General features: G+C 41.7%; 1 protein-coding gene across 1 annotated transcript; it reads left to right on the top strand.

Annotated features, from left to right (window-relative positions):
- Positions 1 to 563: 563 nt before the first annotated feature.
- Positions 564 to 27,598, top strand: LOC105042896 (disease resistance protein RPM1-like). Its single transcript, XM_073256111.1, has 6 exons — positions 564 to 1,373; positions 1,460 to 1,974; positions 21,228 to 21,398; positions 21,820 to 22,557; positions 22,606 to 22,854; positions 27,463 to 27,598. Exons 1-6 carry the CDS (start codon positions 564 to 566, stop codon positions 27,596 to 27,598), a joined length of 2,619 nt encoding a protein of 872 aa, XP_073112212.1.

Below are 27,598 nucleotides of genomic sequence, written 5' to 3'. Positions count from 1 at the left end.
CGATGAGTTAGATAATCTTATTCTCTAATTGTGTGAGATCCTTTCATCGCATCATCCATTGAGGAAGAAGTAGCAACCATACTTGTCTTTGTCCTCTAATGTAGTTGAAGCATGGATAACCCTTCTCCTGATTGTTTGTATTGATCACATATCTAGACTATGAACTAAGGCACCTATAGATGTAGAGGACTGACTCTTTGATACCAATTTGATCCAATTGGAAAGAAGGAAGATTTCTTTCAACCCACTCAACTCGAATCTCTCAAAGAAAAGATAGAAGAAGAGGAGAATTTTCAAAAATAGAGATCAAGTCTCTTTTCTTTTTTATTTTATTTTTTTATTAATTAAAAATAAGATACATATCCTTTATTTATAATAATGAGATCCATCCTAGCATAAATTAGATTAGATTCCTTTTCTAGTTCTAAAGAGACTCTTTCATCTAAAATAGATGCATCTAACAAATCCCAATGAATCAAGTGGGATTTTTAGCCATTTTATTCTATTTCTTCCAGGGTGAAGTACACAGCAAAATGAAATCGATAAAGCATGAGTTCGAACTCATGGAAGCCTACATAAGATACGTGGATACAAGGAAAGATGTTGACAAACGATGGGAAGGATGGGTGAAAATCCTAAGGGATCTGGTCCACCAACTCGAAGACATCATCGACGAATATGCTTTTCTAGTGGGAGAGCAACATCGGCGTGGATTCTATGATTCCCTCTTTAGAACTTTCAGACACTTCAAGTATATCAAGGCTTGGCGTGGTATCCGAAGGAAGTTACAGGATGTTGAGGCCATACTTGACGACCTCTCAATGCAGAAAGTGCGTTACGGCGTCCAAGAGGGTACAACTTACACTGATGACTCTGCTGGAAGATGTCAACATGGTAAAGAGCCTCCTTATGCCTTCGATGAAGATGAGATTGTGGGTTTTGAGACATACAAGAGCCTACTAGTAGGATGGCTGACTGATGAGGAACCACTGCGCACCATAATGTCAGTATGGGGAATGGGGGGTCTGGGAAAGACCACTCTCGTCAATGATGTCTACAGAAGCCAAGAAGTCAAGCGGTATTTTGATCGCAGAGCATGGGTGCGCGTCTCCCAGAAATGTACGGCCGAAGATCTAATGAGAAGACTCATCGAAGACCTCTACAATGAAAATCGTGATATTCTTCCAGGCAACATTGACACAATGCCTTGCGACACTATGGCGGAGGTACTTCATGCTTATTTGCAGCAAAAGAGGTATCTGATCATCCTAGATGATATGTGGCATATAAATGGTTGGTTTGTTGAATTAAGTCCAGTGCTGGTAGATAGTAAATGTAGAAGTAGAATTGTTATAACAACTCGGAATCATGATGTAGCTTCCATAATAAAGCATTCTGGAAATATAAAGATAGAAGTTGTCCTTCAGATCTAGAGTACTGGTCTAGAAAAATCTTGCAGAGGTGCCACGGCTTGCCTCTAGCTATTATGGCTGCAGGAAGCTCGCTGTCATACCGAGAGATGGAAGAGTTGGAATGGAGGAAATTCTGTGAGGGTCTCGATTGGGAAGAGACTAATATGCTAATGTCCGAAAGGGTAAGAAATATATTGAAGCTCAGTTTCGAAGATCTGTCGTATCATTTACGGAACTGCTTTTTATATTGCACCATCTTTCTAGAGGATTATCTCATAAAGAGGAAGAGGCTAATCCGGTTATGGGTTGCAGAAGATTTTGTTGAGAAAAGGGAAGGAATATCAAAAGAAGAGGTTGTAGAGGAGAACCTCAATGAGCTCATTCGTCGATGTATGCTTCAGGTTGTGACAAGGAATCGTTTTGGCAGACCAAAGTTGTGCAGAATGCATGATATTGTGAGAGAGTTAACTCGGAAAATATCTGAACAAGAATACTTCTGCATGGTTTACAAAGGTGAAGAAACTGAATCGATCGGCAAAACTTGCCGCTTATCCGTTCAAAAGTATCACGACCCAAACCCAGCACCTGAGTTGGGCACGTGACACGGCCACACAAACCCTAGAGCAGCGCCCTGAGGATCATGTAAGGCCTAATAATTTAACACTTCAAAATTTTAAATAACCAAGTAAATACCAAATCAATCAACCGAGTCACAACTTCAAATCAAATATAAACTTGTTCAATACAATTATTCAAATGTTCATTGGTATCAGAGAATTTAAGCTAACTGAATTACTAAAGGCTTGAGTTCTCATTTGCTCTCGTCCAAACCATCCAAACTAAGCATCCTGTGAGTCTGAAAAAAAAATAAGAAGGAAATATGAGCTTCTCCAGCTCAGTAAGAATCACTGCACATGTACATCAAGCCAGTAGATAAAAATAATATTTCTGAAATCAATACAATTTGTGAAGACTGATATGTATATAATAACTGAAATATTATCATAAATATGTATTTAATAATATGGATCATCATATATCATCAAGTGAAGTCTTCATTCATTGTTGAATTACATATTATATGTTGCATCTTTTCACATTTTCGGTTTGTCAATCTTTTATCCCTTTTTGGCTTTGGACTGACCCAGACCATACCTCAATCTCTTTCCAATCCAATTTTTCTTTCATATAAGCCTTTCAAGACTGTCCCAGGATGAGCTCCTGGCTGGCTGTCCCATGTATGAAAGCTCGTGAGAGGCTGTCCCAGGCATAAGCTCCTGACGGACTATCCCAGGCATGAGCTCCTGGCCGGCTGATCCATTTGTCGAGGCTAGTCCAAACCATATCCTTTTTATTTAATTCTTGATTTTATCAAATTATTTTAAATTACAGAATGATGAAATTGATATGTCATATCCATAACACTCATACCATCAATCAAAAAAATCTTTTAATAACATACTCATATTTTAAAAAAAATCATATAAACCATATATCAATATCTTGAGCATAGAAAACTCATCGATTATAAATTCAATATTGCAAATTCAACATATAAGACTAACAAATAAATAACATATATATAGTGATGATCATGTATAGAATTCTTACCTCGATCAATGAGAAATCAAATTCACAGCCTTATAATCTAAAAATCAAAACCCTACTCGTTGTCCCCCTGGTCGTTGGACTGTTCTCCTATCAAACAAATTAATTTAAGCAAATTAATTTCTAAAAAAAATTGTATATTGAGGTTTATCGAAACTCTTACCTATGTCTCCCTTTTTTTTATTTATTTATTTTTATTTATTTTTATTTATTTATTATATATATATATATTTATATATATATAATTTAATTTTTATTTAGAGAAGAGAGAAGAGGTTTCTTCTTCTCTTCCCCATGATCAAAAATAGGGGACCCGTGCTCTTCCCGAGCGCCTCCCCCCTCATCCGGCAAGGTAGGCCATCTCCGGCCACCCTCCCCGACAACCTCAATGACGGCGAGGCCATCGTCCCTATGGCAGCCCCACCCCTCCTTGCTGCCGGCGATGGAAGGAGAAAATCAATGCAAACAGGGGTGTCCCTATTTGAGCCCGAACCGGCATCTCGCCGGCTTCCAAGCACACCGATGGCCAGAGAATCAATTCGAAAAGAATGGAGAAAAAACATACCTTGTTCCGACGGCCAAAAACAGCTCCGACGGCCCTTCTCTTCTGATCAACGCTCATGGTGCTTCCTTTGAGAAAATCCCACAAATCCCTCAAATTTCTTCGAAATTTTTTTGTTGAAAGATCCTAAGGGAGGAAGGGGGTCTTTATAGTGAAGGTTTCCTACCCTAGCCGGACTCTTCGAGTTCGATTTCGCCGAAAACGGAAGGAAGAAGACTCTGATTAGGAGTCTTCCTTCTTCTGTAATTTTTTTTTTTGTTGGGCTGCCAAAGGTTTACAGGCCCAAGTAACTGGGCCGTTACAATCTCCCCTCCTTAAAATAATTTCATCCTCAAAATTTACATACCTGAGTTTTCGAAGAGTTGTGGATACTGGATCTTCATTTCTATCTCAAGTTCCCATGTAGCCTCTCTCTCACTATGATTGCTCCATTGGATCTTCACATAAGGAATACTTCGATGCCGTAACACTTGATCCTTCTTGTCAACAATCCGTACTGGATATTCTTCATAAGTCAGATCTTTCTGAAGATGCAAGGGTTCATAACTCACCACATGACTTAGATCTGAAATATACTTTCTCAACATTGATACATGAAACACATTATGTACACCACATAAAGCCGACGGTAATGCTAACCGATATGCAACCTCTCCAACTCTGTCTAAAATTTCAAAAGGACCAATATACTTTGGACTCAACTTACCACGAACTCCAAATCTCATTACACCCTTAGTAGGAGAAACTCTTAGAAAAACATGATCGCCTACTTGAAATTCCAGCTCCCTTCTTCTATTATCAGCGTAGCTCTTTTGCCTGCTCTGAGCTGTACGAAGTCGTTTCTGGATTATGTGTACTTTTTCCACTATCTGTTGTACTATTTCTGGTCCCAATAGTTTTCTTTCTCCCATCTCATCCCAACAAATAGGCGATCTACACTTCCTTCCATATAATGCCTCGAAAGGAGCCATCTGAATGCTTGCTTGGTAACTATTATTATAAGCGAACTCAACCAATGATAAGTGATTATCCCATGCTCCACCTAAGTCCATAACACAAGCCCTCAACATATCCTCTAGGATCTGTATGGTTCGTTTTGATTGTCCGTCAGTTTGAGGATGAAAAGCTGTACTGAAATTTAACTTGGTACCAAGGGCTTTATGAAGACTCTTCCAAAATTGAGAAACAAATCTACTATCTTGATCTGACACAATAGTAACTGATACTCCATGCAGTCATACTATCTGCTCTATATACAAGCCTGCCAATCTTTCTAAGAAAAGACCAATCCGAAAGGATAAGAAATGCGCTGATTTCGTCAATCGGTCAATAATTACCCATACAATATTATTATTTCGAAGTGTTTTAGGTAACCCAGTTACAAAATCCATAGTAATATGCTCTCATTTCCACTGAGGAATAAGAAGAGACTATAATGGTCCTGCTGGTCTTTGATGTTCGGCTTTTACTTGTTGACATACCAAACATTGGGCAACAAATTGTGCAATATCCCTTTTCATACCAGACCATCAAAAATTTCTTTTCAAATCTTGATACATTTTTGTGCTTCCAGGATGCATGGTGTAAGCCGAAGAGTGAGCCTCCTCCAGGATCTCGTCCCTTAATCCAAGAATCATGGGAACACATAGTCTGTTATCAACCCTCAATGACCCATCCTCATGTGTCCAAAATTTTGTCTGTATACCGGATTCCACTACTTCTATGACCTTTTGTAACTCTGAATCCTCCTTTTGAGCTGCCTTAATCTTTTCAATCAAAGTAGGCTGTTGTACAAGATTTGCAAGCTAAACTTGAGAATCATGTAGTCGTATTTCAATTCCTGATTTCTCCAAATCTAGCAATATAGGCTTTTGTGAGGTAATTAGAGCAGCCAATTCACCAAAAAATTTTTTACTTAGAGCGTCGGCTACAACATTCGCCTTCCTGGGATGATAATTTATTGTCAAGTCATAGTCCTTCAATAGTTCCAACCACCTTTTTTGTCTCAAATTTAACTTCTTCTGAGTAAAGATATATTTTAAACTTTTATGATCTGTGAAAATCTTGCAATGCTCTCCATATAAATAATGCCTCCATATTTTTAAAGCAAAAACCACAGCTGCTAATTCTAAGTCATGAGTAGGATAATTTCGCTCATATGACTTCAATTGTCGAGAGGCATAAGCTATCACCTTTCTTTTTTGCATCAAAACACAACCGAGACCTTTACAAGAAGCATCGCTATATATAGTGAAACCTTCTGTCCCGGATGGAATGGTTAAGATTGGAGCAGTCACCAATCATCTTTTTAACTCTTGAAAGCTTTGCTCACATTCATTTGTCCATTCAAACTTTACTTGTTTCTGTGTAAGACGAGATAGAGACATGGCAATACAAGAGAAACCTTCCACAAACCTTCGATAGTAGCCAGCCAACCCCAAAAAGCTACGTACCTCTGATACATTAGTAGGTCAGCTCCAATCAACTACTGCCTCCACTTTTCTTGGGTCAATCGAAATACCATCCTTGGAGATGATATGTCCGAGGAAAGTAACACTGTTCATCCAAAATTCATATTTTTGTAGCTTTGCATACAGCTTCTTTTTCCTCAGAGTTTGTAATACAATCCTCAAATGTTCTTCATGCTCGAGTGAGCTTTTCGAGTAAATCAAAATATTATCAATAAATATAACTACAAATCAATCCAAGTATAATGCAAACACTCGATTCATAAGATCCATAAAGGCTGCCGATGCATTGGTCAAACCAAATGGCATGACTAAAAACTCATAATGACCATATCTAGTCCGAAAGGTTGTTTTTGATATATCTCTAGGCTGTATCTTCAACTGTTGGTAGCCAGAATGAAGATCAATTTTTGAGAAGACCTGTGCCCCTTGCAACTGATCAAATAAATCATCGATTCATGGTAAAGGATATTTATTTCGCACTGTTACCTTGTTTAATTCTCGATAGTCTATGCAAAGTCGAAGGCTACCATCTTTCTTCTTCACAAAAAGTATTAGAGCTCCCCAAGGTGATACACTAGGTCTAATGAATCCTTTGTCCAACAGCTCTTGTAATTGCTTTTGTAATTCCTTCAATTCTGCTGGAGCCATTCGATAAGGGGCTTTAGAAACTGAACTCGTATCAGGAATCAAGTCAATAGAAAACTCAATCTCTCGATCAGGAGATAGTCCAGGCAGGTCATATGGAAAAACATCAGTAAATTTCTTCACGATAGGAATATCCTGTAACTTGAGCTTATTATCTTGAGTGTCTAATACAGTGGCTAGAAGTCCTTCACATCTTTTTCTAAGAAATTTCTGGGCATAGATAGCAGAGATGAACTTCTGGTGAAAGAAGGATTTGGTATTCATGAAACTAAACTCTGACTGATCTAAAATTTGAAATCTTATTATCTTTTTGAAGCAATCAACTGTAGCATGATATGCTGCTAACCAATCCATCCCCAGGATTAGGTCAAAGTCCTTCATCTCTAAGACTAATAAGTCTGCTTTCATCTTCCTATCTTCAATACTCAGTATACAATCTTTGCAAATTGAATTAACCAAGATCACCTCTCCACTTGGTGTGCAGACACAAAGATCATTTTCTAAAGGTGTAGGAGATATCTCATCGGTCTTCTTAATAAAACTAGTTGCTATAAAAGAGTGGGTAGCTCCAGGGTTAAATAGGGCATAGACATCGTTGGATGCTATTTTAATCATATCTGTCAGATATTTACATAATATACATTTATCATTCAGGGCTATATGTCCATATATATCTAAGCATATAATATTTTATGACATATATAAAAGAACTTTTAGGAGATCGGTTCAGTACCTGTCACCACTGAGTTAGAAGCATTAGCATCCTGTTGTATAAGTGCATAGACTCGTCCTTGGATCTTTGATTTTTATTGTCCCGCATCTTATCTTTGTACATCTTGGGGTGCCCGATTTACGGGGGTATTCTGATAATTTTGAGGCATCTGCTGTCTCTGTGATTCTCCTCCACTGCGGTATACAACTGCTTTGTGGCCATCTCGTCCATATTTGTAACATTGTCCCCCAGGCCATGTGCAATCTCGTTTAAGATGGGATCCTCCACATCTATAACATATAATGCTCCCCTGAGATTGAATTTTACTTTCAATGGCAGTCTGGCTTTGTTTTGGGGTCTTTGGTTTGAAGGCTTTGATACTTTGATCTTGAGAATCAATTGCTTGACCTCTTTTCTTCATACTTTTCTCTCCTGTTGCTTGAGCATCATTGAGTCTTTTTCTATTATTAAGCTTTTGTTTACAACTTCCTTATAAGTGGGCAGCTCAAAAATAGTCACTAGTTGTTGGATTCTCTCCCTTAATTCAATCTCAAATTTTCTGGCTTGAATATTTTCCTCAGCTATCAATGTTGGGGCATATCTCAATAATTCTTCAAATTTGGCTGCATATTAAGCAATTGTTATGTGGCCCTGAACCAGTCAGTCGAACTCTCAAAATTTCTGGAGTCGGATACTCTGAGGAAAATACTTCTCATAGAAGATCTTTCTAAATTCTTCCCATGTAAAAGGTACATCATTTGGCCCCAACTTTCTAATTTCCATCTCCCACCAATCGGCTGCCTCACCTTGTAACATAAAAGTGGTAAAAGTGACCTTATCTTCAGCAGGACATCTCAAAGCATGGAAAACTTTCTCTATTGCTTTTCGCCAGCTTTCAGCTTTCATAGGATCTGAGGTCCCTGAGAATGCCGGTGGTGCATACTTTTTGAAATCTAATAAATTGATTTGACGTTCATACTGATTTTCAGCTTCTTGTTGCTGCTGGGACTGTCGCTTCTGAAATATTTGTTGTATGATCTGCTGTTGTTGTCCTTGCTGCACCTTTAATATCCTCCTCATATCTTCCCTTGCAGCCACTTGTTGTTGAACCAGTACTTGCATTAACTGAGCTGCAGTAACTTGTTCCCCAAATTGAATTTCAGGTTCTCCTAGAGTTTCTTCCCCGGGAGTGACCTCTGCAGGCTCAGTAGGATGTTCTTGTTGTGGTGCATCATCATCCGATGAGGGTGGAGCATTTTCTTGTTGCATAGCTGGCTCCCAAGCATTAGAGCCATCTGCAAATCGAGTAGGTCTTCGATTTCGCCCACAGTCAGTCCCTCGTGCCATGACAACCTACACAGTTTCACTTTAGTCAGGAACTTAAGAAAAATATCTCATATTAGTCAATTTCCATCTAAAAATCTACCCATATACTCTTTCTCTAAAATGAACCTTAGGATTTCTAAACCTAGGCTCTGATACCACTCTGTCATGACCCAAACCCAGCACCTGAGTTGGGCACGTGACACGGCCACACAAACCCCAGAGCAGCACCCTGAGGATCATGTAAGGCCTAATAATTTAACACTTCAAAATTTTAAATAACCAAGTAAATACCAAATCAATCAACCGAGTCACAACTTCAAATCAAATGTAAACTTGTTCAATACAATTATTCAAATGTTTATTGGTATCAGAGAATTTAAGCTAATTGAATTACTAAAGGCTTCAGTTCTCATTTGCTCTCGCCCAAACCATCCAAACTAAGCATCCTGTGAGTCTCTAAAAAAAAATAAGAAAAAAATATGAGCTTCTCTAGCTCAGTAAGAATCACTGCACATGTACATCAAGCCAATAGATAAAAATAATATTTCTGAAATCAATAAAATTTGTGAAGACTCATATGTATATAATAACTGAAATATTATCATAAATATACATTTAATAATATGGATCATCATATATCATCAAGTGAAGTCTTCATTCATTATTGAATTACATATTATATGTTGCATCTTTTCACATTTTCGGTTTGTCAATCTTTTATCCCTTTTTGGCTTTGGACTGACCCAGACCATACCTTAATCTCTTTCCAATCCAATTTTTCTTTCATATAAACCTTTCAAGGCTGTCTCAGGATGAGCTCCTGACCGGCTGTCCCACGTACGAAAGCCCGTGAGAGGCTGTCCTAGGCATAAGCTCCTGGCGGGCTGTCCCAGGCATGAGCTCCTAACCGACTTATCCATATATCAGGCTAGTCCAAACCATATCTTTTTCATTTAATTCTTGATTTTATCAAATTATTTTAAATTACAGAATGATGAAATTGATATGTCATATCCATAACACTCATACCATCAATCATAAAAATCTTTTCATAACATACTCATATTTAAAAAAAATTTCATATAAACCATATATCAATGTCTCGAGCATAGAAAACTCATCGATTATAAATTCAATATTGCAAATTCAACATATAAGACTAACAAATAAATAACATATATATAGTGATGATCATGTACAGAATTCTTACCTCGATCAATGAGAAATCAAATTCACAGCCTTATAGTCTGAAAATCAAAACCCTACTCGTTGTCCCCCTGGTCGTTGGACTGTTCTCCTATCAAACAAATTAATTTAAGCAAATTAATTTCTAAAAAAAAATTATATATTGAGGTTTATCAGAACTCTTATCTGTTGGAAATAGTGTCCCAAAGTCAATCATCAGTCTGTTGATGGTTGTGCTCCTTTTGTATTAGTACATGAATTATAAATAAATAAAAGTTATTTTGGTATTTTTTCATCATAAATGTTTCATCTTCTAATGAACTCCTGTGTTGTGGTGAAGTCCTTAGGACTATTTAGACTCGACAAAGGAGGATTTGTCGCTTAGTCCTTAAACCTGTTTGCGACCAAATGATACGTTGTTACCAAGGACGATAATGTTTATCGAGCATAGGTCGTTGTGTGCCATATGGGTTGGTTGTCCTCATAACCAAGGAGTGTGGAGATACTGGTATGGCATATAGATGAGATATAATGGTACATCTGCACTGAACGTGATCGACTCTGGAGCTATTTCTGCTGTCAAGATTTGCTCCGATGGGATATGGGTATAAATGTCCCTCCGACCTGAGACCGCCACGGTGACTTGCAAGCAACTCACTGCACTTAGGCACTGGACTACCTGAATTTCTAATTCAGTGATGGAAGGCTGCTGGGTGTAGTCAAGTACTTTACTTGTCGGTGCGTGTGTCAAGATGAGATTGACCACTCCAGTTTAGGAGCTGTGTACAGTCATGTTTCAATTTAGCAAAACTTTGACTAGGATAGTCCTAGTGAGGAGTCACAGGACTAATTGAGTTGAGCACGATTCGGATGATCTCATCAGGGTTGGCAGTTTAACCCTGAGTCATCCTAAACACAGGGGTCAAAAGGGATGAATTATACGGTAACCATATTCACGTAGGTTCTGAATGTTGCGATTGCAACTATTCAACCTATCTGGTCGTCGGGTACCATTGCTAGATGGTCACTTCGATTAGTACAGGAATTGGTTCCTGTGCTACCGGCTTAGGTTCGAACCTGCGGGGTCACACACATTAGAGGTTCCTTTCTGATCTGATGGATAATTATGAGTCTTATGTGTCTGGGACTCTATGATTGAGAACTAGGATTCTCTGATCATGAGTTCCACACATTTTGGATATCGGGGACAAAATTTTGAATTTCAAATTTTGAATTTGAAATTTGAACTCTTTGATCAGGGTTTCATAACGATGGTCTTTGATGCCTAATTGCCCATCAGATTTGGACTCAATATTTATGAGAGGTTTAATTAGTGATTTGATCACTAATTAACTCAATTTGATTAAATAATTATTTTTAGATCAAGTCCAATTGAATTGGATTCAGTTTGGATTGACCCGATTAGGTTAAGTGTTGATCTAATCGCTAAGGTGGCTTAGTCCCTGATTTGATCAGGGGTTAGGTTTAGTTAATTTCTGATTTGATTAGGATTTTATTGAGCCTAATTAAGCCTAATTGTGTTGGGTTTAATCAGGTCTAATTGTGCTTAACCTATTTTAATTAGGTTGGCTCAATTTGAATCAAACCACCTTGTTTTAAATTCCTTACGCCACCCAACTTTCTTGCGCCCATTTGAATTCATGAGAAGAAATTTTCTCATGAATTTTCTCCCACGCAAACCTCTCTCACGTCCATATTTCTGTGCGTCAATTATTTGGATTAACTTGGTTTGTTACCCATCCAAATTCAAAGGGGTTTTGAATTTGAATGGATAACCAAATAACCATGCGCAAGCTTATCCTCTTTTGTGCACCCCATATTCCACACGAGAAATGGTTTCTTGTGAAAGTCTCCACGCACAAAAAAGGAAAAAAAAGGGCCACGCCATCTCTTCTTTCTCGCACAAATGGATGAGGATAAGATTGGTTGACACTTGAATTCAAATTTGATTTGAATTTAAGTGAGCAACCACCGCTTCTTATCCACTAACACGCTTTCAACATCTCTTGCGATGTTTTATAAAATGAGAAAGGGAGGGGGCATGGGCAATGAAAGAAAGAAGAGATAAGGGGCGTGGGGAGGTTCTGGAAAAATTTTGAAGTGTTCAAAATTTATCGAGAGGAGAGAAAAAGGAGAGAGAAGTGGGCGCAGGGTTTTTGGTGTGTACCCTAGGGTTTCTACCTAGGGTTCGAGAAGTGAGATTGGTGTGCCACGAGTGTCGTGAGTCCACCAAATTTCAGGAAGAAATCCATCAGCCTCTCAACCAACCGTGCAAATGATCCAGAGCATCCGAGGAGTCGGCACACATCAATCGAAGGAGTTTGATCAATATCAGCCATCAAAAGGGTGAAATCACGAACTAGTGTGACTGTGACGTGACGATCAAAGCCCTCCGATGGTGATCAGATTACGGTGATCGACTACCCGCAAAAGGTGATGTGTTTTGAACACACTACAGTAAAAAGTTTACTATTTCAAATTTGAATTTTAAATTTAAATGCATGCTGTTGTATCATATTTAGATCATAGTGTAGGATTAATTAATATTAATTAATGAGATTAATTAATAATTCCACTGTAAAATAATAATTTTGAAAAAATTTTAAAATTATCATTTTGCCCCTACACTGAATTTTCGCTTCAAATGGTATCAGAGCATGGTTCTAGAATATGATATGCATATGCATGTGTAGATTAAGGTGTAATCTATAAGTTTAAATTTAAAATTTAAAATTTAAAATTTAAAATTTGTTAGAAGTTTCAAATTTGAAATTCAAAATTTGAAATTTGAATTTTGAAATTTGAATTTTGAAATTTGAAATTTGAAATTTGAAATTTGAAATTTGAAATTTGTTTGAAATTTTAAATTTGAAATTTAAAATTCAAAATTTAAAATTTGAAATTCAAAATTCAAAATTTAAAATTCAAAGATTGAAAATTCAAAATTTGAAATTTGGTTGAAATCTCAAATTTGAAATTTGAAATTTGAAATTCAAAATTTAAATTTTGAAATTGATATATTTAGATATACTTGATCCAAGTAGCAAGTAATCTAATTGGGTTGGTTGCCATGACCGTCCGGTCATAGGAGAAAAGTAGGGTTTAAAGGCCCTCTCTTCCCATTCGATGGGGTCTCCTATGGCGGTAGGGGTGCTGATGCAATTATATCCCATGTCGATGAAGCAGCAAAAGGACTTAATTATAAAATTTATCATGAATGTGTTAGATTAGATCTAAAAAAAAATTATGATTTATTTTGAGTTATTTTCTGTTATGAAATGAGCAATAGGATTGCTGTTTATGAAATGTGCTGACCCGTTTGTGAAATGAGTCAACACATTTGGTGAACAGAAAATAAAATCTTTCAAAATTTGAAAATTATTTTCGAAATACCAAACCCTGACCCATCAGTCCAAGTACTTAATTAAAAGAATTAAGTGTTGTCTAGTAGGTCTAGAATTGTGAATTAAGACCTAAGACAATTGCATAAACTTGTGGGTCAATGGGTTAGATGAATTAGGTCCATAATTGGGTTAAACCTAAGGTTAGCTTAAAAAATGGACTAAATGGAGTAATTGATCAAATCTAATCAAAAGTTGAATTAGATTAGGTCAAGGATACTCTAGACTCAACTTCAATAGTTGTAGTTGAATGGGTCTATGTCTTTAACTAGACCAAGATGGACTTAATTCATGGCTACGAGGTGGAACCCTATTTACTAAGTTGATCAAAATTAAAACTAATGAATCGGTTGGTGTCTAAGGTAAGTTCGGCAGTTTTGACCAGTGGTTCTTAAGCGGGAGCTACTCGCATTGATTCGATCATGGACGAATTAATGGCAAATCCCCACCACTGATCTCACTTACCTGGACAATCTGGTAAGTTAGATTTTGATTAGATCACTTGGTGATTAGAGCTCACCCATGTCATTAGGTAAATCAGTGTGACTGATTTAGGTGCTCCTAATGCCAGCTTTAATTAAATTTTTTTTTAATCTAACTTGGTGAAGTCAGTGGGAGGATTGAAATTGGCTGGATGATTTCTTCTCTACTATCCTTTAATAAAATCTTCAAAAATTATTAGGTCCCTAAAATGATTAAGTTATAATGATAACTAAGTCAATGCCTCCCATTAAGTGAGTGATAATGAGTCCATTAGTTCAATGATCATTGGAGGCCGAAAGGCCTGGTGCTCATTGGCTAATGGAATTATCATTCATAATATGATAATTTGGTTGAGTCTTTCTGATGGTGGTTAGGTTGGCCGGCGAAAGTCGGGCCTGATCATTTATTGGTCTGATTCACCAAATTAAGTCATGTTAATGGTTGGACCTAACCAGATCTTTTCAGTGGAGGCCAAAGCCTACTGATTAGGTTCTGGGGCAAAATCAATTACTAGAAGTTGTTTAGAGAAACAACTGGTTAAGAACCTATCCATAGATGCACATGGATTGACCAACCAAAGTTGGGCTCGTGTGTAGTCTGTGTGGATTCTAGTACCCATTAAGGAATTAAAGTAATTTCTTGAATTGGAGGTTGAGGCTATCAGTTCATAAAAATATTGGAAAAAATTTTAGACTAAAGTTCAAGTCTTTAGTATTAATTTATGTACTAATAGAGGTCTGGTTTTTCTTTATACAGCTATGGCCACTACCCTGTCGCTCCGGTCATTATTAGATAATGACAAGCTCATGGGACCTAATTTCGATAGCTGGTATCGAAAATTGAAAATCGTCCTTGAGCATGAGCGGATCCTTTATGTAGTAACGGATCCAGCACCTGAGGAGCCAGCTCCGAATGCTAGTAAGACAATCCGAGATACTTACCAGAAGTGGCTCAATGACCGCACCACCATCCGATGTATTATGCTGGTAGCAATGAATGACGAGTTCAGCCGCAGGTTTGAGAATGCCCAGCCACAGGAGATGCTTCAAATGTTGAACGACTCCTTTGGCACGCCTGACGACGTTGAAAGGCACAAAACTAGTTGTGCCATTTTCAATGCTTGAATGAGAGATGGGGCCTCAGTCACTGATCATGTACTGTACATGATCGAGATGATTGAGTGCCTAAGCAAATTGGGTTTTCCTCTGCATGAGCAGCTCGGTAAGGATGCGATCCTTAATTTCTTGCCCAAGTCCTTCCTTCCATTCCTTACTCATTTTCAAATGACAAAGCCTGTAGTAAACTACCACGGGTTGTTGGGGTTGCTGCAGAACTTTGAGAAGGATCACCAGCTCCATAAGGAGTCGATGAATGTAGTGGGAGGGTCTTCTTCTCGTCGTCGACCCTTTGGAAAAGGGAAGAAGAACAAGAAGAAAAAGAACAAGAAGGTGCAGCCTCATGCTGGGACGGTTGCATAGGGTCAGACCAAGAAGCGCAAGCCCGACCAAAGTCAGGCGGAGTACTTTTTTTGCAAGAAGCAGGGGCATTGGAAGAGGAACTATCCTCAATACATTGCCTCCCTAGACCCGAACAGGCCAAAGAAGAAGCAAGGTAATTATATGATAACTCCTTGCAACTTTTCCATTTGTGATACTACTGCCTGGGTATTGGATACTGGAAGCCCTTATCATATTTGTAATTCGATGCAGGGTCTGCAGGTCAGTAGGAGATTTGATGAAGGCGAGAGGTTCCTGAACGTTGGAGATGGAAGCAAAGTTCCAGTTCTAGCTTTAGGAATCATGAGTCTTATAATCAATTCTCGTAATGTAATTCTGAGTGAATGTCACTATTGTCTAAGTTTTTTATTAAATATTATTTCTGTAGGCCTTTTGGCCATGTACGGTTATGATTTTTTAATAAAAAAAAATATTTGCAATATCATTTTGAATGGTATTACAATATTTGTTGGATAATTAAATAATAAAATTTACTTACTATTACAGTCTGTTAATGTGGTTCAAAACTTCGGTAAACATCCTAGAATAGATAATGTGTCAGAAGTCTACCTTTGGCACTGTAGGCTAGGTCATATCAATAAGAACAGGATAAACAGGTTGGCTCAAGAAGGAATTCTTGAACTTGGTGATTGTGAATCACTTCCAACCTGTGAGTCTTGTCTTCTTGGAAAGATGACCAAATCACCTTTTACTGGAAAAGGTGAGTGAGCCAGTGAACTCTTGGGTCTGGTACATTCTGATGTATGTGGACCTATGAGCTCAAGTGCAAAAGGTGGATATTTCTACTTCATAACCTTCACAGATGACCTATCGAGGTATGGGTATATCTACTAAATGAAGCATAAGTCGGAGTCGTTTGAAATGTTCAAACTATTCCGAAATGAGGTAGAAAAATAAACTGGAAAGTGTATTAAAATTCTTCGATCTGATCGAGGAGGTGAATACCTTTCCAATGAGTTTCTGACGTATCTAGGAGAGAATGGGATTCTCTCTCAGTGGACTCCTCCTGGAACACTACAGCATAATGGTGTGTCTGAAAGGATGAATCGGACCTTATTGGACATGGTTCGATCCATGATGGGATTTGCTGGTCTGCCAATCTCCCTCTGGGGGTATGAGCTCGAATCAGATTGTTACCTTCTAAATAGAATTCCGAGTAAGTCTGTAGCCAAAATACCATATGAGATATGGATAGGACGTAAGCCAGTACTCTCGCACCTTAGGATTTGGGGGTGTTCAGCTTATGTTAAACGTTTAATTACAGACAAGCTTGGACCTAGGTCTGACAAGTATAATTTTATAGAGTACCCAAAAGAGACCAAAGGGTATTATTTCTACCTTGCTGATGAGCAAAAGGTGTTTGTCAGCCTTAAGGCAATCTTTTTAGAAAAGGAGTTCCTTAGTGAAGGAACTGTTGCCTCTAAGGTCGAACATGACGAAGTTCGATAGGTGAAAAAACTGACACATGTTACTAAACCTGAACCGGATTTGATTAAATCAGATCCGGAGCCCATTGATTATGCACCCTTAAGGCGGTCTGGTAGAGTACCACATCAACCGGACAGATACTATGGTTTCTTGGTCCGGGATGGCGATCCTGTCGAACTTGATGAAAATGATGAGGATCCGATTACCTACATGGATGCAATGCAGAGACCTGACTCTGAGAAATGGCTAGAGGCCATGAAATCCGAAATGGAGTCCATGAAGGTCAACGATGTGTGGACATTGGTTGACTCATCCGAAGGAGTGAAACCCATAGGGTGTAAGTAGGTCTTCAGAGGAAGAGGGGCGCAGACGGAAAGGTGGAGACCTATAAAGCCCGTCTGGTTGCCAAGGGATATCGTCAACGTTATGGTATAGACTATGACGAGACATTTTCTCCTGTAGTAATGCTCAAATCCATTCGGATTATGCTTGCGATAGCTACCCATCTAGACTATGAAATCTGGCAGATGGATGTGAAGACAGCTTTTCTAAACGGAGAGCTGGACGAAGAGGTGTATATGATACAACCTGAAGGGTTCACATCCACAGATGAGTCTAAGGTATGCAAGCTACAAAGGTCCATTTATGGACTTAAGCAGGCATCTCAAAGTTGGAACATACATTTTGATAGGATGATCAAAATGTATGACTTCATTAAGAATGGAGAAGAGCCCTGCATTTATAAGTGGGCTAATGGTCCAGTAGTAGTATTTCTTGTATTGTATGTGGATGACATTTTCTTAATCGGGAATGTTGTCCCTGCATTATAGGGAATAAAGATTTGGCTATCGTCACAGTTCTCCATGAAGAATTTGGGAGAAGCTTCCTACATCCTAGGGATGAGGATCTATAGAGATAGATCCAAAAGGTTGCTTGGCTCATCCCAGTCCACGTACATTGATACTATGCTGAAAAGGTTCAGCATGGAGAATTTCAAGAAAGGCTATCTACCGATAGGCCATGGAATTTTTCTCTCGAAAAGGGATTGTCCGACAACACCTCAAGAGAGAGCGTATGGGTAGGATTCCATATGCTTCGACAGTGGGATCTATCATGTACGCCATGGCATGTACACGACCAGATGTGGCATACTCACTAGGGGTAGTGAGTAGATACCAATCTGATCTAGGGGAGAATCACTGGAAGGTTGTTAAAACCATCTTGAAGTATTTAAGAAATACTAAGGACCAGTGGCTTGTATATGGTGAATCGGACTTGAGACTTATAGGGTTTACAGACTCTAGTTTTCAATCTGATCGCGATGACAGCAAGAGTGTGTCAGAATTTATTTTTACCCTTAATGGTGGGGCTGTCTGCTGGAAGAGTTCCAAGCAGCACACTGTGGCTGATTCAGCATGCGAGGCGGAGTATATTGCTGCATCAAATGCTGCCAAAGAAGCGGTGTGGCTGAGAAAATTCATCATCGAGTTCGAAGTAGCACCCTCCCTTATTGGTCCAGTTTTGCTCTACTGTGACAGCTCTGGAGCCATTGCTCAGGCGAAGGAACCGAAGGCACACCAGTGGACGAAGCATATTCTGCACCGCTACCATCTCATCCGGGAGATCGTGGATCGAGGTGACGTCGACCTTCAGAAGATCGACGGAAAGAAGAACCTGGCCGACCCATTCACTAAAGCCATTGCGGTGAAGGAGTTCAACGACTACAAGTCGAAGATGGGTATTAGATACTGCACCGATTGGCTTAGGCCAAGTGGGAGATTGTTGGGAATAGTGTCCCAAAGCCAATCGTCAGCCTGTTGACGGTTGTGCTCCTTTTGTATTAGTACATAAATTATAAATAAATAAAAATTATTTTAGTATTTTTTCATCACAAATGTTTCATCTTCTAATGAACTCCTGTGTTGTGGTGAAGTCCTTAGGACTATTTAGACTCGACAAAGGAGGATTTGTCGCTTAGTCCTTAAACCTGTTCGCAACCAAATGATACGTTATTACCAAGGACGATAATATTTATCGAGCATAGGTCGTTGTGTGCCATATGGGTTGGTTGTCCTCATAACCAAGGAGTGTGGAGACATCGGTATGGCATACAGGTGAGATGTAATGGTATATCTGCACTGAACGTGACCGACTCTGGAGCTATTTCTGCTGTCAAGATTTGCTCCGATGGGATATGGGTATAAATATCCCTCCGACCTGAGACCGCCACGGTGACTTGCAAGCAACTCACTGCACTTAGGCACTGGACTACCTGAATTTCTAATTCAGTGATGGAAGGCTGCTGGGTGTAGTCAAGTACTTGACTTGTCAGTGCATGTGTCAAGATGGGATTGACCACTCCAGTTTAGGAGCTGTGTACAGTCGTGTTTCAATTTAGCAAAACCTTGGCCAGGGTAGTCCTAGTGAGGAGTCACAGGACTAATTGAGTTGAGCACGATTCGGATGATCTCATCAGGATTGACAGTTTAACCCTGAGTCATCCTAAACACAGGGGTCAAAAGGGATGAATTATACGGTAACCATATTCACGTAGGTTCTGAATGTTGCGATTGCGACTATTCGATCTATCCTATCGTCGGGTACCATTGCTAGATGGTCACTTCGATTAGTACAGGAATTGGTTACTGTGCTACCGACTTAGGTTCGAACCTGCGGGGTCACACACATTAGAGGTTCCTTTCTGATCTGATGGCTGATTATGAGTCTTATGGGTCTGAGACTCTATGATTGAGAATTAGGATTCTCTGATCATGAGTTTCAAACATTTTGGGTACCGAGATCAAAATTTTGAATTTGAAATTTGAACTCTTTGATCGGGGTTTCATATCGATGGTCTCTGATGCCTAATTGCCCATTAGATTTGGACTCAATATTTATGAGAGGTTTAATTAGTGATTTGATCGCTAATTAACTCAATTTGATTGAGTAATTATTTTTAGATCAAGTCCAATTGAATTGGATTCAGTTTGGATTGACCCGATTAGGTTAAGTGTTGATCTAATCGCTAAGGTGGCTTAGTCCCTGATTTGATCAGGGGTTAGGTTTAGTTAATTCTTGATTTGATTATGATTTTATTGAGCCTAATTAAGCCTAATTATGTTGGGTTTAATCTGGTCTAATTGTGCTTAACCTATTTTAATTAGATTGGCTCAATTTGAATCAAACCATCTTGTTTTAAATTCCCTGCGCCACCCAACTTTCTTGCGCCCATTTGAATTCACGAGAAGAAATTTTCTCGTGAATTTTCTCCCACGCAAACCTCTCTCACGCCTATGTTTCTGTGCGCCAATTATTTGGATTAACTTAATTTGTTACCCATCTAAATTCAAAGGGGTTTTGAATTTGAATGGATAACCAAATAACCATGCGCAAGCTTATCCTCTTTTGTGCGCCCCATATTCCACACGAGAAATGGTTTCTCGTGAAAGTCTCCACGCACAAAAAAAGAAAAAAAAAGGGCCACACCATCTCTTCTTTCTCGCACAAATGGATGAGGATAAGATTGGTTGACACTTGAATTCAAATTTGATTTGAATTTAAGTGAGCAACCACCTCTTCTTATCCACTCACACGCTTTCAACATCTCTTGCGATGTTTTATAAAATGAGAAAGGGAGGGGGCATGGGCAATGAAAGAAAGAAGAGATAAGGGGCGTGGGGAGGTTCTGGAAAAATTTTGAAGTGTTCAAAATTTACCGAGAGGAGAGAAAAAGGAGAGAGAAGTGGGCGCAGGATTTTTGGTGTGTACCCTAGGGTTTCTACCTAGGGTTCGGGAAGTGAGATTGGTGTGCCACGAGTGTCGTGAGTTCACCAAATTTCAGAAAAAAATCCATCAGCCTCTCAACCAACCGTGCAGATGATCCGGAGCGTCCGAGGAGTCGGCACACATCGATCGAAGGAGTTCGATCAACATCAGCCATCAAAAGGGTGAAATCACGAACTAGCATTCGTGAGGAACCGATCAGACAGGAGCTTCATGTGGATGATCCACAGAGGTCAGACACTAGTGTGGTTGTGACGTGATGATCAGAGCCCTCCGATGGTGATCAGATTGCGGTGATCGACTACCCGCAAAAGGTGATGTGTTCTGAACACAGTACAGTAAAAAGTTTACTGTTTCAAATTTGAATTTTAAATTTAAATGCATGCTGTTGTATCATATTTAGATCCTAGTGTAGAATTAATTAGTATTAATTAATGATATTAATAAATAATTCTGCTGTAAAATAGTAATTTTGAAAAAGTTTTAAAATTACCATTTTGCCCCTGCACTGAATTTTCGCTTCATTATCTATGTCCCCCTTTTTTTTATTTATTTATTTTTATTTATTTATTATATATATATATTTATTTATTTATATATATATATATAATTTAATTTTTATTTAGAGAAGAGAGAAGTGGCTTCTTCTTCTCTTCCCCATGATCAAAAACAGGGGACCCGAGCTCTTCCCGAGCACCTCCCCCCTCATTCGGTCAGGTAGGCCATCTCCGGCCACCCTCCCCGACAACCTCAACGACGGCGAGGCCACCGTCCCTGTGGCAGCCCCACCCCTCCTTGCTGCCGGCGATGGAAGGAGAAAATCAACACAAACAGGGGTGTCCCTGTTTGAGCCCGAACCGGCATCTCGCCAGCTTCCAAACACACCGATGGTCGGAGAATCGATTCAAAAAGAAGGGAGAAGGAACATACCTTGTTCCGACGGCCAAAAACAGCTCCGACAACCCTTCTCTTCCGATCAACGCTCACGGTGCTTTCTTTGAGAAAATCCCACAAATCCCTCAAATTTCTTCGAAATTTTTTTGTTGAAAGATCCTAAGGGAGAAAGGGGGTCTTTATAGTGAAGGTTTCCTACCCTAGCCGGACTCTTCGAGTCTGATTTTGCCGAAAACGGAAGGAAGAAGACTCTGATTATGAGTCTTCCTTCTTCTGTAAATTTTTTTTTTTTTTGTTGGGCTGCCAAAGGTTTACAGGCCCAAGTAACTAGGCCGTTACAAAAAGGGCATCAAAGATTTGCATCCACACAGAGGTATGTCCAATGTTCGCTCTTTATTCGTGTTTGACATGACTATTTTCTCTTCGGGTGGTCTTCTCACCTCCCTTCAGCTCAAAAAAGAACCAAAAGACATGACTAATTTCTCTTGGGAGTCATGGACTTCAATTACAACTAGCTTTAGACTTTTGAGGGTTTTGGATCTGGAAGGCTTTCCCATTGAGAGGGTTCCAGACGAAGTGACCATTTTATTCAACTTGCATTACCTGGGTTTAAGGAGAACCTTGGTGAAGGAGCTTCCCAGATCTTTGGGAAGGCTACGAAACCTACGAACCTTAGATCTTAACGATAGTAAAATTGAGAGGCTGCCTAATGGGATAACTCAACTCAAGAATCTGTGGCATTTGTTCGCATGGAGAATCCATGATCGAGCATTCGCCGAGCTGGCTAGTAATCCTGGTGTTAAAGCACCTGAAGGGATATGGAATTTGAAGAACTTGCAGGCTCTGAAGTCGGTTGAAGCAGATGAAGACATGGTTCGACACATAGGTAATTTGACACAACTGAGAACCTTGAGAATAACCAGAGTAAGAGGCATGCATTCAGTGGAGCTGTGTTCCTCCATATCAAAGATGAGCCACCTGGTCAACCTGGACATTACAACCAGCAATGAAGGAGAGGCACTGCAGCTGGAAGCTCTAAAGCCACCATCATTCCTCTATCAGAAGCTGGAGCTACGAGGGCAGCTAGAACACGGGGTGCTTCCTCACTGGTTCAGTTCTCTGTCAGGCCTTTGGCAAATGGGATTGTCTTGATCTAGGTTGAGAGAAGACCCGCCACCGTGCCTGCATGCGCTGCCTAATTTGGCTATTCTAGGCATGTACAACGCCTATGACGGACAGGAGTTGCGCTTCCATGCAGGAGGGTTCCCTAAACTCAAATTCCTAATGTTGGGTGGTTCGAACCGGCTCGATTCAATAAGCATGGAGGAAGGGGCATTGCCAAGCCTGTCTGAGTTGTCCCTGCTGCGCTGCAGAGGAATGAATCTGCTACCTCAGGGAATTGAACTGTTAGGATTTGACGCCTCGAGATTCAGTCCACATTGATCCCACAGCGAGGTTCGCGGCGAAAAACGGAGTCCAACGAGACTAAGATCACCTGAAATAGAGCTCGGATGGAGGAGATACGAGCTTTCGAAGTCGGCACGAGAATCGAGACGGCGGAGGACCGCCGACGACCGGCGGCGGGCGGCAGCGGCGCGGCCGCAGGCGGCGGCGCGCGGGACGCGCGTCCCAGGCCCGCGTGGGACGCGGGACCCAGGCCTGCGCGGGACGCGAGTCCCAGGCCCAGGCCCGCGCGGGACGCGCGACCCAGGCCCAGGCCCGCGCGGGACGCGCGACCCAGCGGCCTGCTGGCCCATCCCCGGTCCACCGTGGACCGGGTGGTCCACGGAGCGATCTGTGGACCGCGTGGGCGTTTCCCACGCGTTTCTCGCGGTCCACGGCCCTATTTCGTGGACCGGAGCGCGATCTAAGGGTCGAGGACGCTCCCGGTCTTGATCCAACGGTCCGGAGGGGTTTTTGGCTTTGTTTAGGATTCCTAATCCTTCTCTAATCAAGGTTTAAAGCCTGTTTAAACCTATAAAAAGCCTGTGAGGTAACAGAGAAGGGGGGTTTTTCGGTTTTCTCGCCGCCGTACGAACCAGAGGAGAGAGAGAGAGGCGTGAGGCGCTGTGAGAGAGGAGCAGGAGGCTCCTGGACAGCGGTCACCAGGCTCTTCAGGGGTTCAGGGGGGTCTCCAAGAGAGAGAGAGCTTTTGTGAGGGAAACTTCATGTGAGAGAGAATTGGGTGTACAAGGGTTGAGGGTGAGGTCTCCTCTTGTAAAATTTTCTTTTCATAGTGAAGTTTGCATGCCCCGTGGAGGCAAGCCCTTTTGTGGCTGATCCACGTATTTTGATTGTTTTTCCTTCTGTTTTGTTTCTTCTTTCTTCCTGCTGCATCGCGTGTTACTGAAAGGATCTTGGGAGGTGGTGTCCTGGCCAGACATCCACCCAACAAGTGGTATCAGAGCAAGTCGGTACAAGGACGCAGATTGCAGTGGTGGTGAGCAAGACTGAAGATGGAGAAAACAGGAACAATCAAGATGGAGATCAACAAGTTCGATGGTAAGAGCAATTTCTCCTTGTGGCAGGCAAGGGTGAAGGACGTGCTCATCCAACAGGGGTTGATCGATGCTCTCTTGTGCAATGAGAAACCGACCACCATGGAGGTGCGGGATTGGAAACAGCTACAGATGCAGGCGGTGAGTACCATCCGTATGTACCTGACGGATGAGGTGGTGATCCATGTGCTGAGCGAGACTTCCCCGACGGTGCTGTGGTCGAAGCTCGAGGAGTTGTACATGGCGAAGTCTCTCACCAACACTCTTTTCCTCTGGAGGCAGTTTTACCAACTGCGGATGACTGAGGGACAGAGCGTGCAGGAACATCTGAGCCACTTCCAGAAGATCCTCACCGACCTTCTCAGCGTTGGCGAGAACGTTGAGGAGAAGACCAGGGCGCTGGTTTTGCTGGCGTCGCTTCCTTCTTCGTACGAGTCCTTGGTGACTGCTCTTTTAGTGGGGAAGAGCACTATCAAGATGGACGAGGTCACCGCGGCGATACTCCAGAACGAGGTTCTCAGGAGGGAGAACCCAGCTACGAGCTCAGGTGTCGATAGCTCAGCTTTGGTGGCTTCTGGAGGTGCAGGAGGCGGTAGACGGAGCGACAGGAGATCGCAACGAGGGCGGTTTAAGTCCAGGAGGGACTTGAGCAAAACCAGGTGTTACCGGTGTGAGGAGTTGGGGCATCTAGCCAGAGATTGCCCTCAACTGAAAAATCGGACGGTGGCTGCTGTAGCGACGGCCGGCAGTGATTCAGATGGAGATGTCCTGGAGATATCTGACGAGGTATCTACTTCTTCCCAGCAGTGGATATTAGATTCTGCATGCCCCTATCATGTGTGTTGCAGAGAGGAGCAGTTTGACTCCCTGGAGAACAGTGAGAGCACTGTATATCTGCCGGATGGATCGAGCTGTGCGATCAGAGGCATTGGGACGGTCAGCTGGAGGACACATGACGGTGCAGTGAGGAGATTGGGGGAGGTCCGATACATACCCGATTTCAGGCGGAATCTTATCTCACTTAGCAGACTGGATTCGAGAGGCTACAGGACGGTAGCTGGTGGAGGAATCCTGAGGGTGCTACGCGGCGATAGGATTGTGCTGGAGGGGAAGAAGGGGAGCAGAGGACATTATTACCTGGCAGGGAGCCCAGTGCGAGGTGGAGCATCGGGAGCCAGATGGAGCCCAGAGCGAGGTGGAGCTCCAGGAGGCGGATCGGGCACGAGACAGGAGACTCGGGAGGACGAGAGGCGACGTCGCAAGGTAAGATTCCTATTGCCGCAGGATGATGCCCCGAGCAGGTCTCAGGTCAGGAGGAGCACAGCATACGACGGAGATGGGATCGAGCAGCCTGGCTTGACTCCCATGTTTGCCCATCCATGATCAGCAGGCGATTGCCCCAGGGCATGGGGGCGAGGAGATCCAGAAGCTCTCGGAGTTTGAAGGAGACCGAATATCGAGTCGAGGTGGAGATTGTTAGGATTTGATGCCTCGAGATTCAGTCCACATTGATCCCACAGCGAGGTTCGCGGCGAAAAACGGAGTCCAACGAGACCAAGATCACCTGAAACGGAGCTCGGATGGAGGAGATACGAGCTTTCGAAGTCGGCACGAGAATCGAGACGGCGGAGGACCGCCGACGACCGGCGGCGGGCGGCAGCGGCGCGGCCGCAGGCGGCGGCGTGCGGGACGCGCGTCCCAGGCCCGCGTGGGACGCGGGACCCAGGCCTGCGCGGGACGCGAGTCCCAGGCCCAGGCCCGCGCGGGACGCGCGACCCAGGCCCAGGCCCGCGCGGGACGCGCGACCCAGCGGCCTGCTGGCCCATCCCCGGTCCACCGTGGACCGGGTGGTCCACGGAGCGATCTGTGGACCGCGTGGGCGTTTCCCACGCGTTTCTCGCGGTCCACGGCCCTATTTCGTGGACCGGAGCGCGATCTAAGGGTCGAGGACGCTCCCGGTCTTGATCCAACGGTCCGGAGGGGTTTTTGGCTTTGTTTAGGATTCCTAATCCTTCTCTAATCAAGGTTTAAAGCCTGTTTAAACCTATAAAAAGCCTGTGAGGTAACAGAGAAGGGGGGTTTTTCGGTTTTCTCGCCGCCGTACGAACCAGAGGAGAGAGAGAGAGGCGTGAGGCGCTGTGAGAGAGGAGCAGGAGGCTCCTGGACAGCGGTCGCCAGGCTCTTCAGGGGTTCAGGGGGGTCTCCAAGAGAGAGAGAGCTTTTGTGAGGGAAACTTCATGTGAGAGAGAATTGGGTGTACAAGGGTTGAGGGTGAGGTCTCCTCTTGTAAAATTTTCTTTTCATAGTGAAGTTTGCATGCCCCGTGGAGGCGAGCCCTTTTGTGGCTGATCCACGTATTTTGATTGTTTTTCCTTCTGTTTTGTTTCTTCTTTCTTCCTGCTGCATCGCGTGGTACTGAAAGGATCTTGGGAGGTGGTGTCCTGGCCAGACATCCACCCAACATGAACATCTAACAAGCCTCCAAGTTTTGTACTTGGTGGCGATGCCGCTGGAATTCATTGACAGAATGCGTGGAGGAAATGGAAACCTGGAGGAGAGACAGAAGGTTCAACACATCCCCCTAATCAAGCATGTATTCCAGAGTGGCGACAAGTGGACAGCAGAGACTCTTTCCTGAAACCCTCTTCAATCAAGCTTTACGTTGGCAGATGGAAGGTTAGTTTCTTATTCAGCTTTTCTTTTCCTATGGCAAATCATGCTTTCCAGTTGAGCATTTCGCAATATTTGTTATATTTTCCGAACATTAGTTGTTGAGGCCGACTATTGCTCTAGTGATTCATTTGAAGCCCTGTTTTAAAAACAAAGATAATCATGGATGATAATCTAAAGACTGTATTTCATCCTTAACATGAGTGGTTAGTTGACATAGGTATTAAATGTGATGAAAATAATTATCGTTAATTCTAATCGGACGGGTGTATATAACGAAATACTAACTAGCAGGAGTCAATTGGAATGTGCCCATGAGCTTAACAAACACATGGCAAACATAAGAGATCTTCAAACTAGAGGAAACCATGCAGTTGGAACTTGGTCCAAACGCATGTCCACTGACGTGCACAGATATATATGCATGGATGCACGCATGCATGCGTGGAGCCATATATGGATGCATTTACACATATATGTACTTTTATTTGTATGTACGTATGTATTTATATATATGTATATATGTTCTACATTCTATTCTTTGCATTTCATCATGATTCAGTCGTTGCATCGTGTAGAGGTATAAAGGAGTTTCTACTTTGCATATATTGGTGAAGTGAAATTCATGAGGAACTTTTTCATTGGTGTTCTGGTATTCTGGTGTCGTAATTTCTACCGTGGATATTTTAGATGACATCTGGCTCGCCATTTGGTGTTCTGGTGTCTTAATTTGTTAGATCTGACATGCTTCCTCAATCAGAAGAGTCACAGACTAGGTAAAAAAGATTTAAAATTTTGCTAAAACTAGTTGATAAATCTCACTTTTTTTTTTATATTCTTTGCTAGGTTCAAACTGGGGATGGAAAATGATGGATGCCTCTCACTGGAAAATGATAAATCTCAAGATGGCAATGACTATGCCATCTTGAGGAGTCCACCAAGCAAGTTGGTTCATTCATCATTGCACTGCAAGCAAATTTGA

The sequence above is a fragment of the Elaeis guineensis genome, chromosome 4 (genome assembly GCF_000442705.2).
Source record: "Elaeis guineensis isolate ETL-2024a chromosome 4, EG11, whole genome shotgun sequence".
NCBI classification, from domain to species: Eukaryota; Viridiplantae; Streptophyta; class Magnoliopsida; order Arecales; family Arecaceae; genus Elaeis; species Elaeis guineensis.
The sequence above is the reverse complement of the archived record's forward strand: the minus strand, read 5'-3'. Positions and strand labels throughout refer to the sequence as shown.

What these genes read in the sequence shown, in the direction of transcription:
- LOC105042896 (XM_073256111.1), top strand. Translation starts at nt 564, where the DNA reads ATGGAAGCCTACATAAGATACGTGGATACAAGGAAAGATGTTGACAAA. An exon ending in ACACAAACAGGGGTGTCCCT is followed by an intron (nt 21,399 to 21,819) that starts GTTTGAGCCCGA and finishes GCATCCACACAG; the next exon opens with AGGTATGTCCAATGTTCGCT. An exon ending in CACGGGGTGCTTCCTCACTG is followed by an intron (nt 22,558 to 22,605) that starts GTTCAGTTCTCT and finishes GTCTTGATCTAG; the next exon opens with GTTGAGAGAAGACCCGCCAC.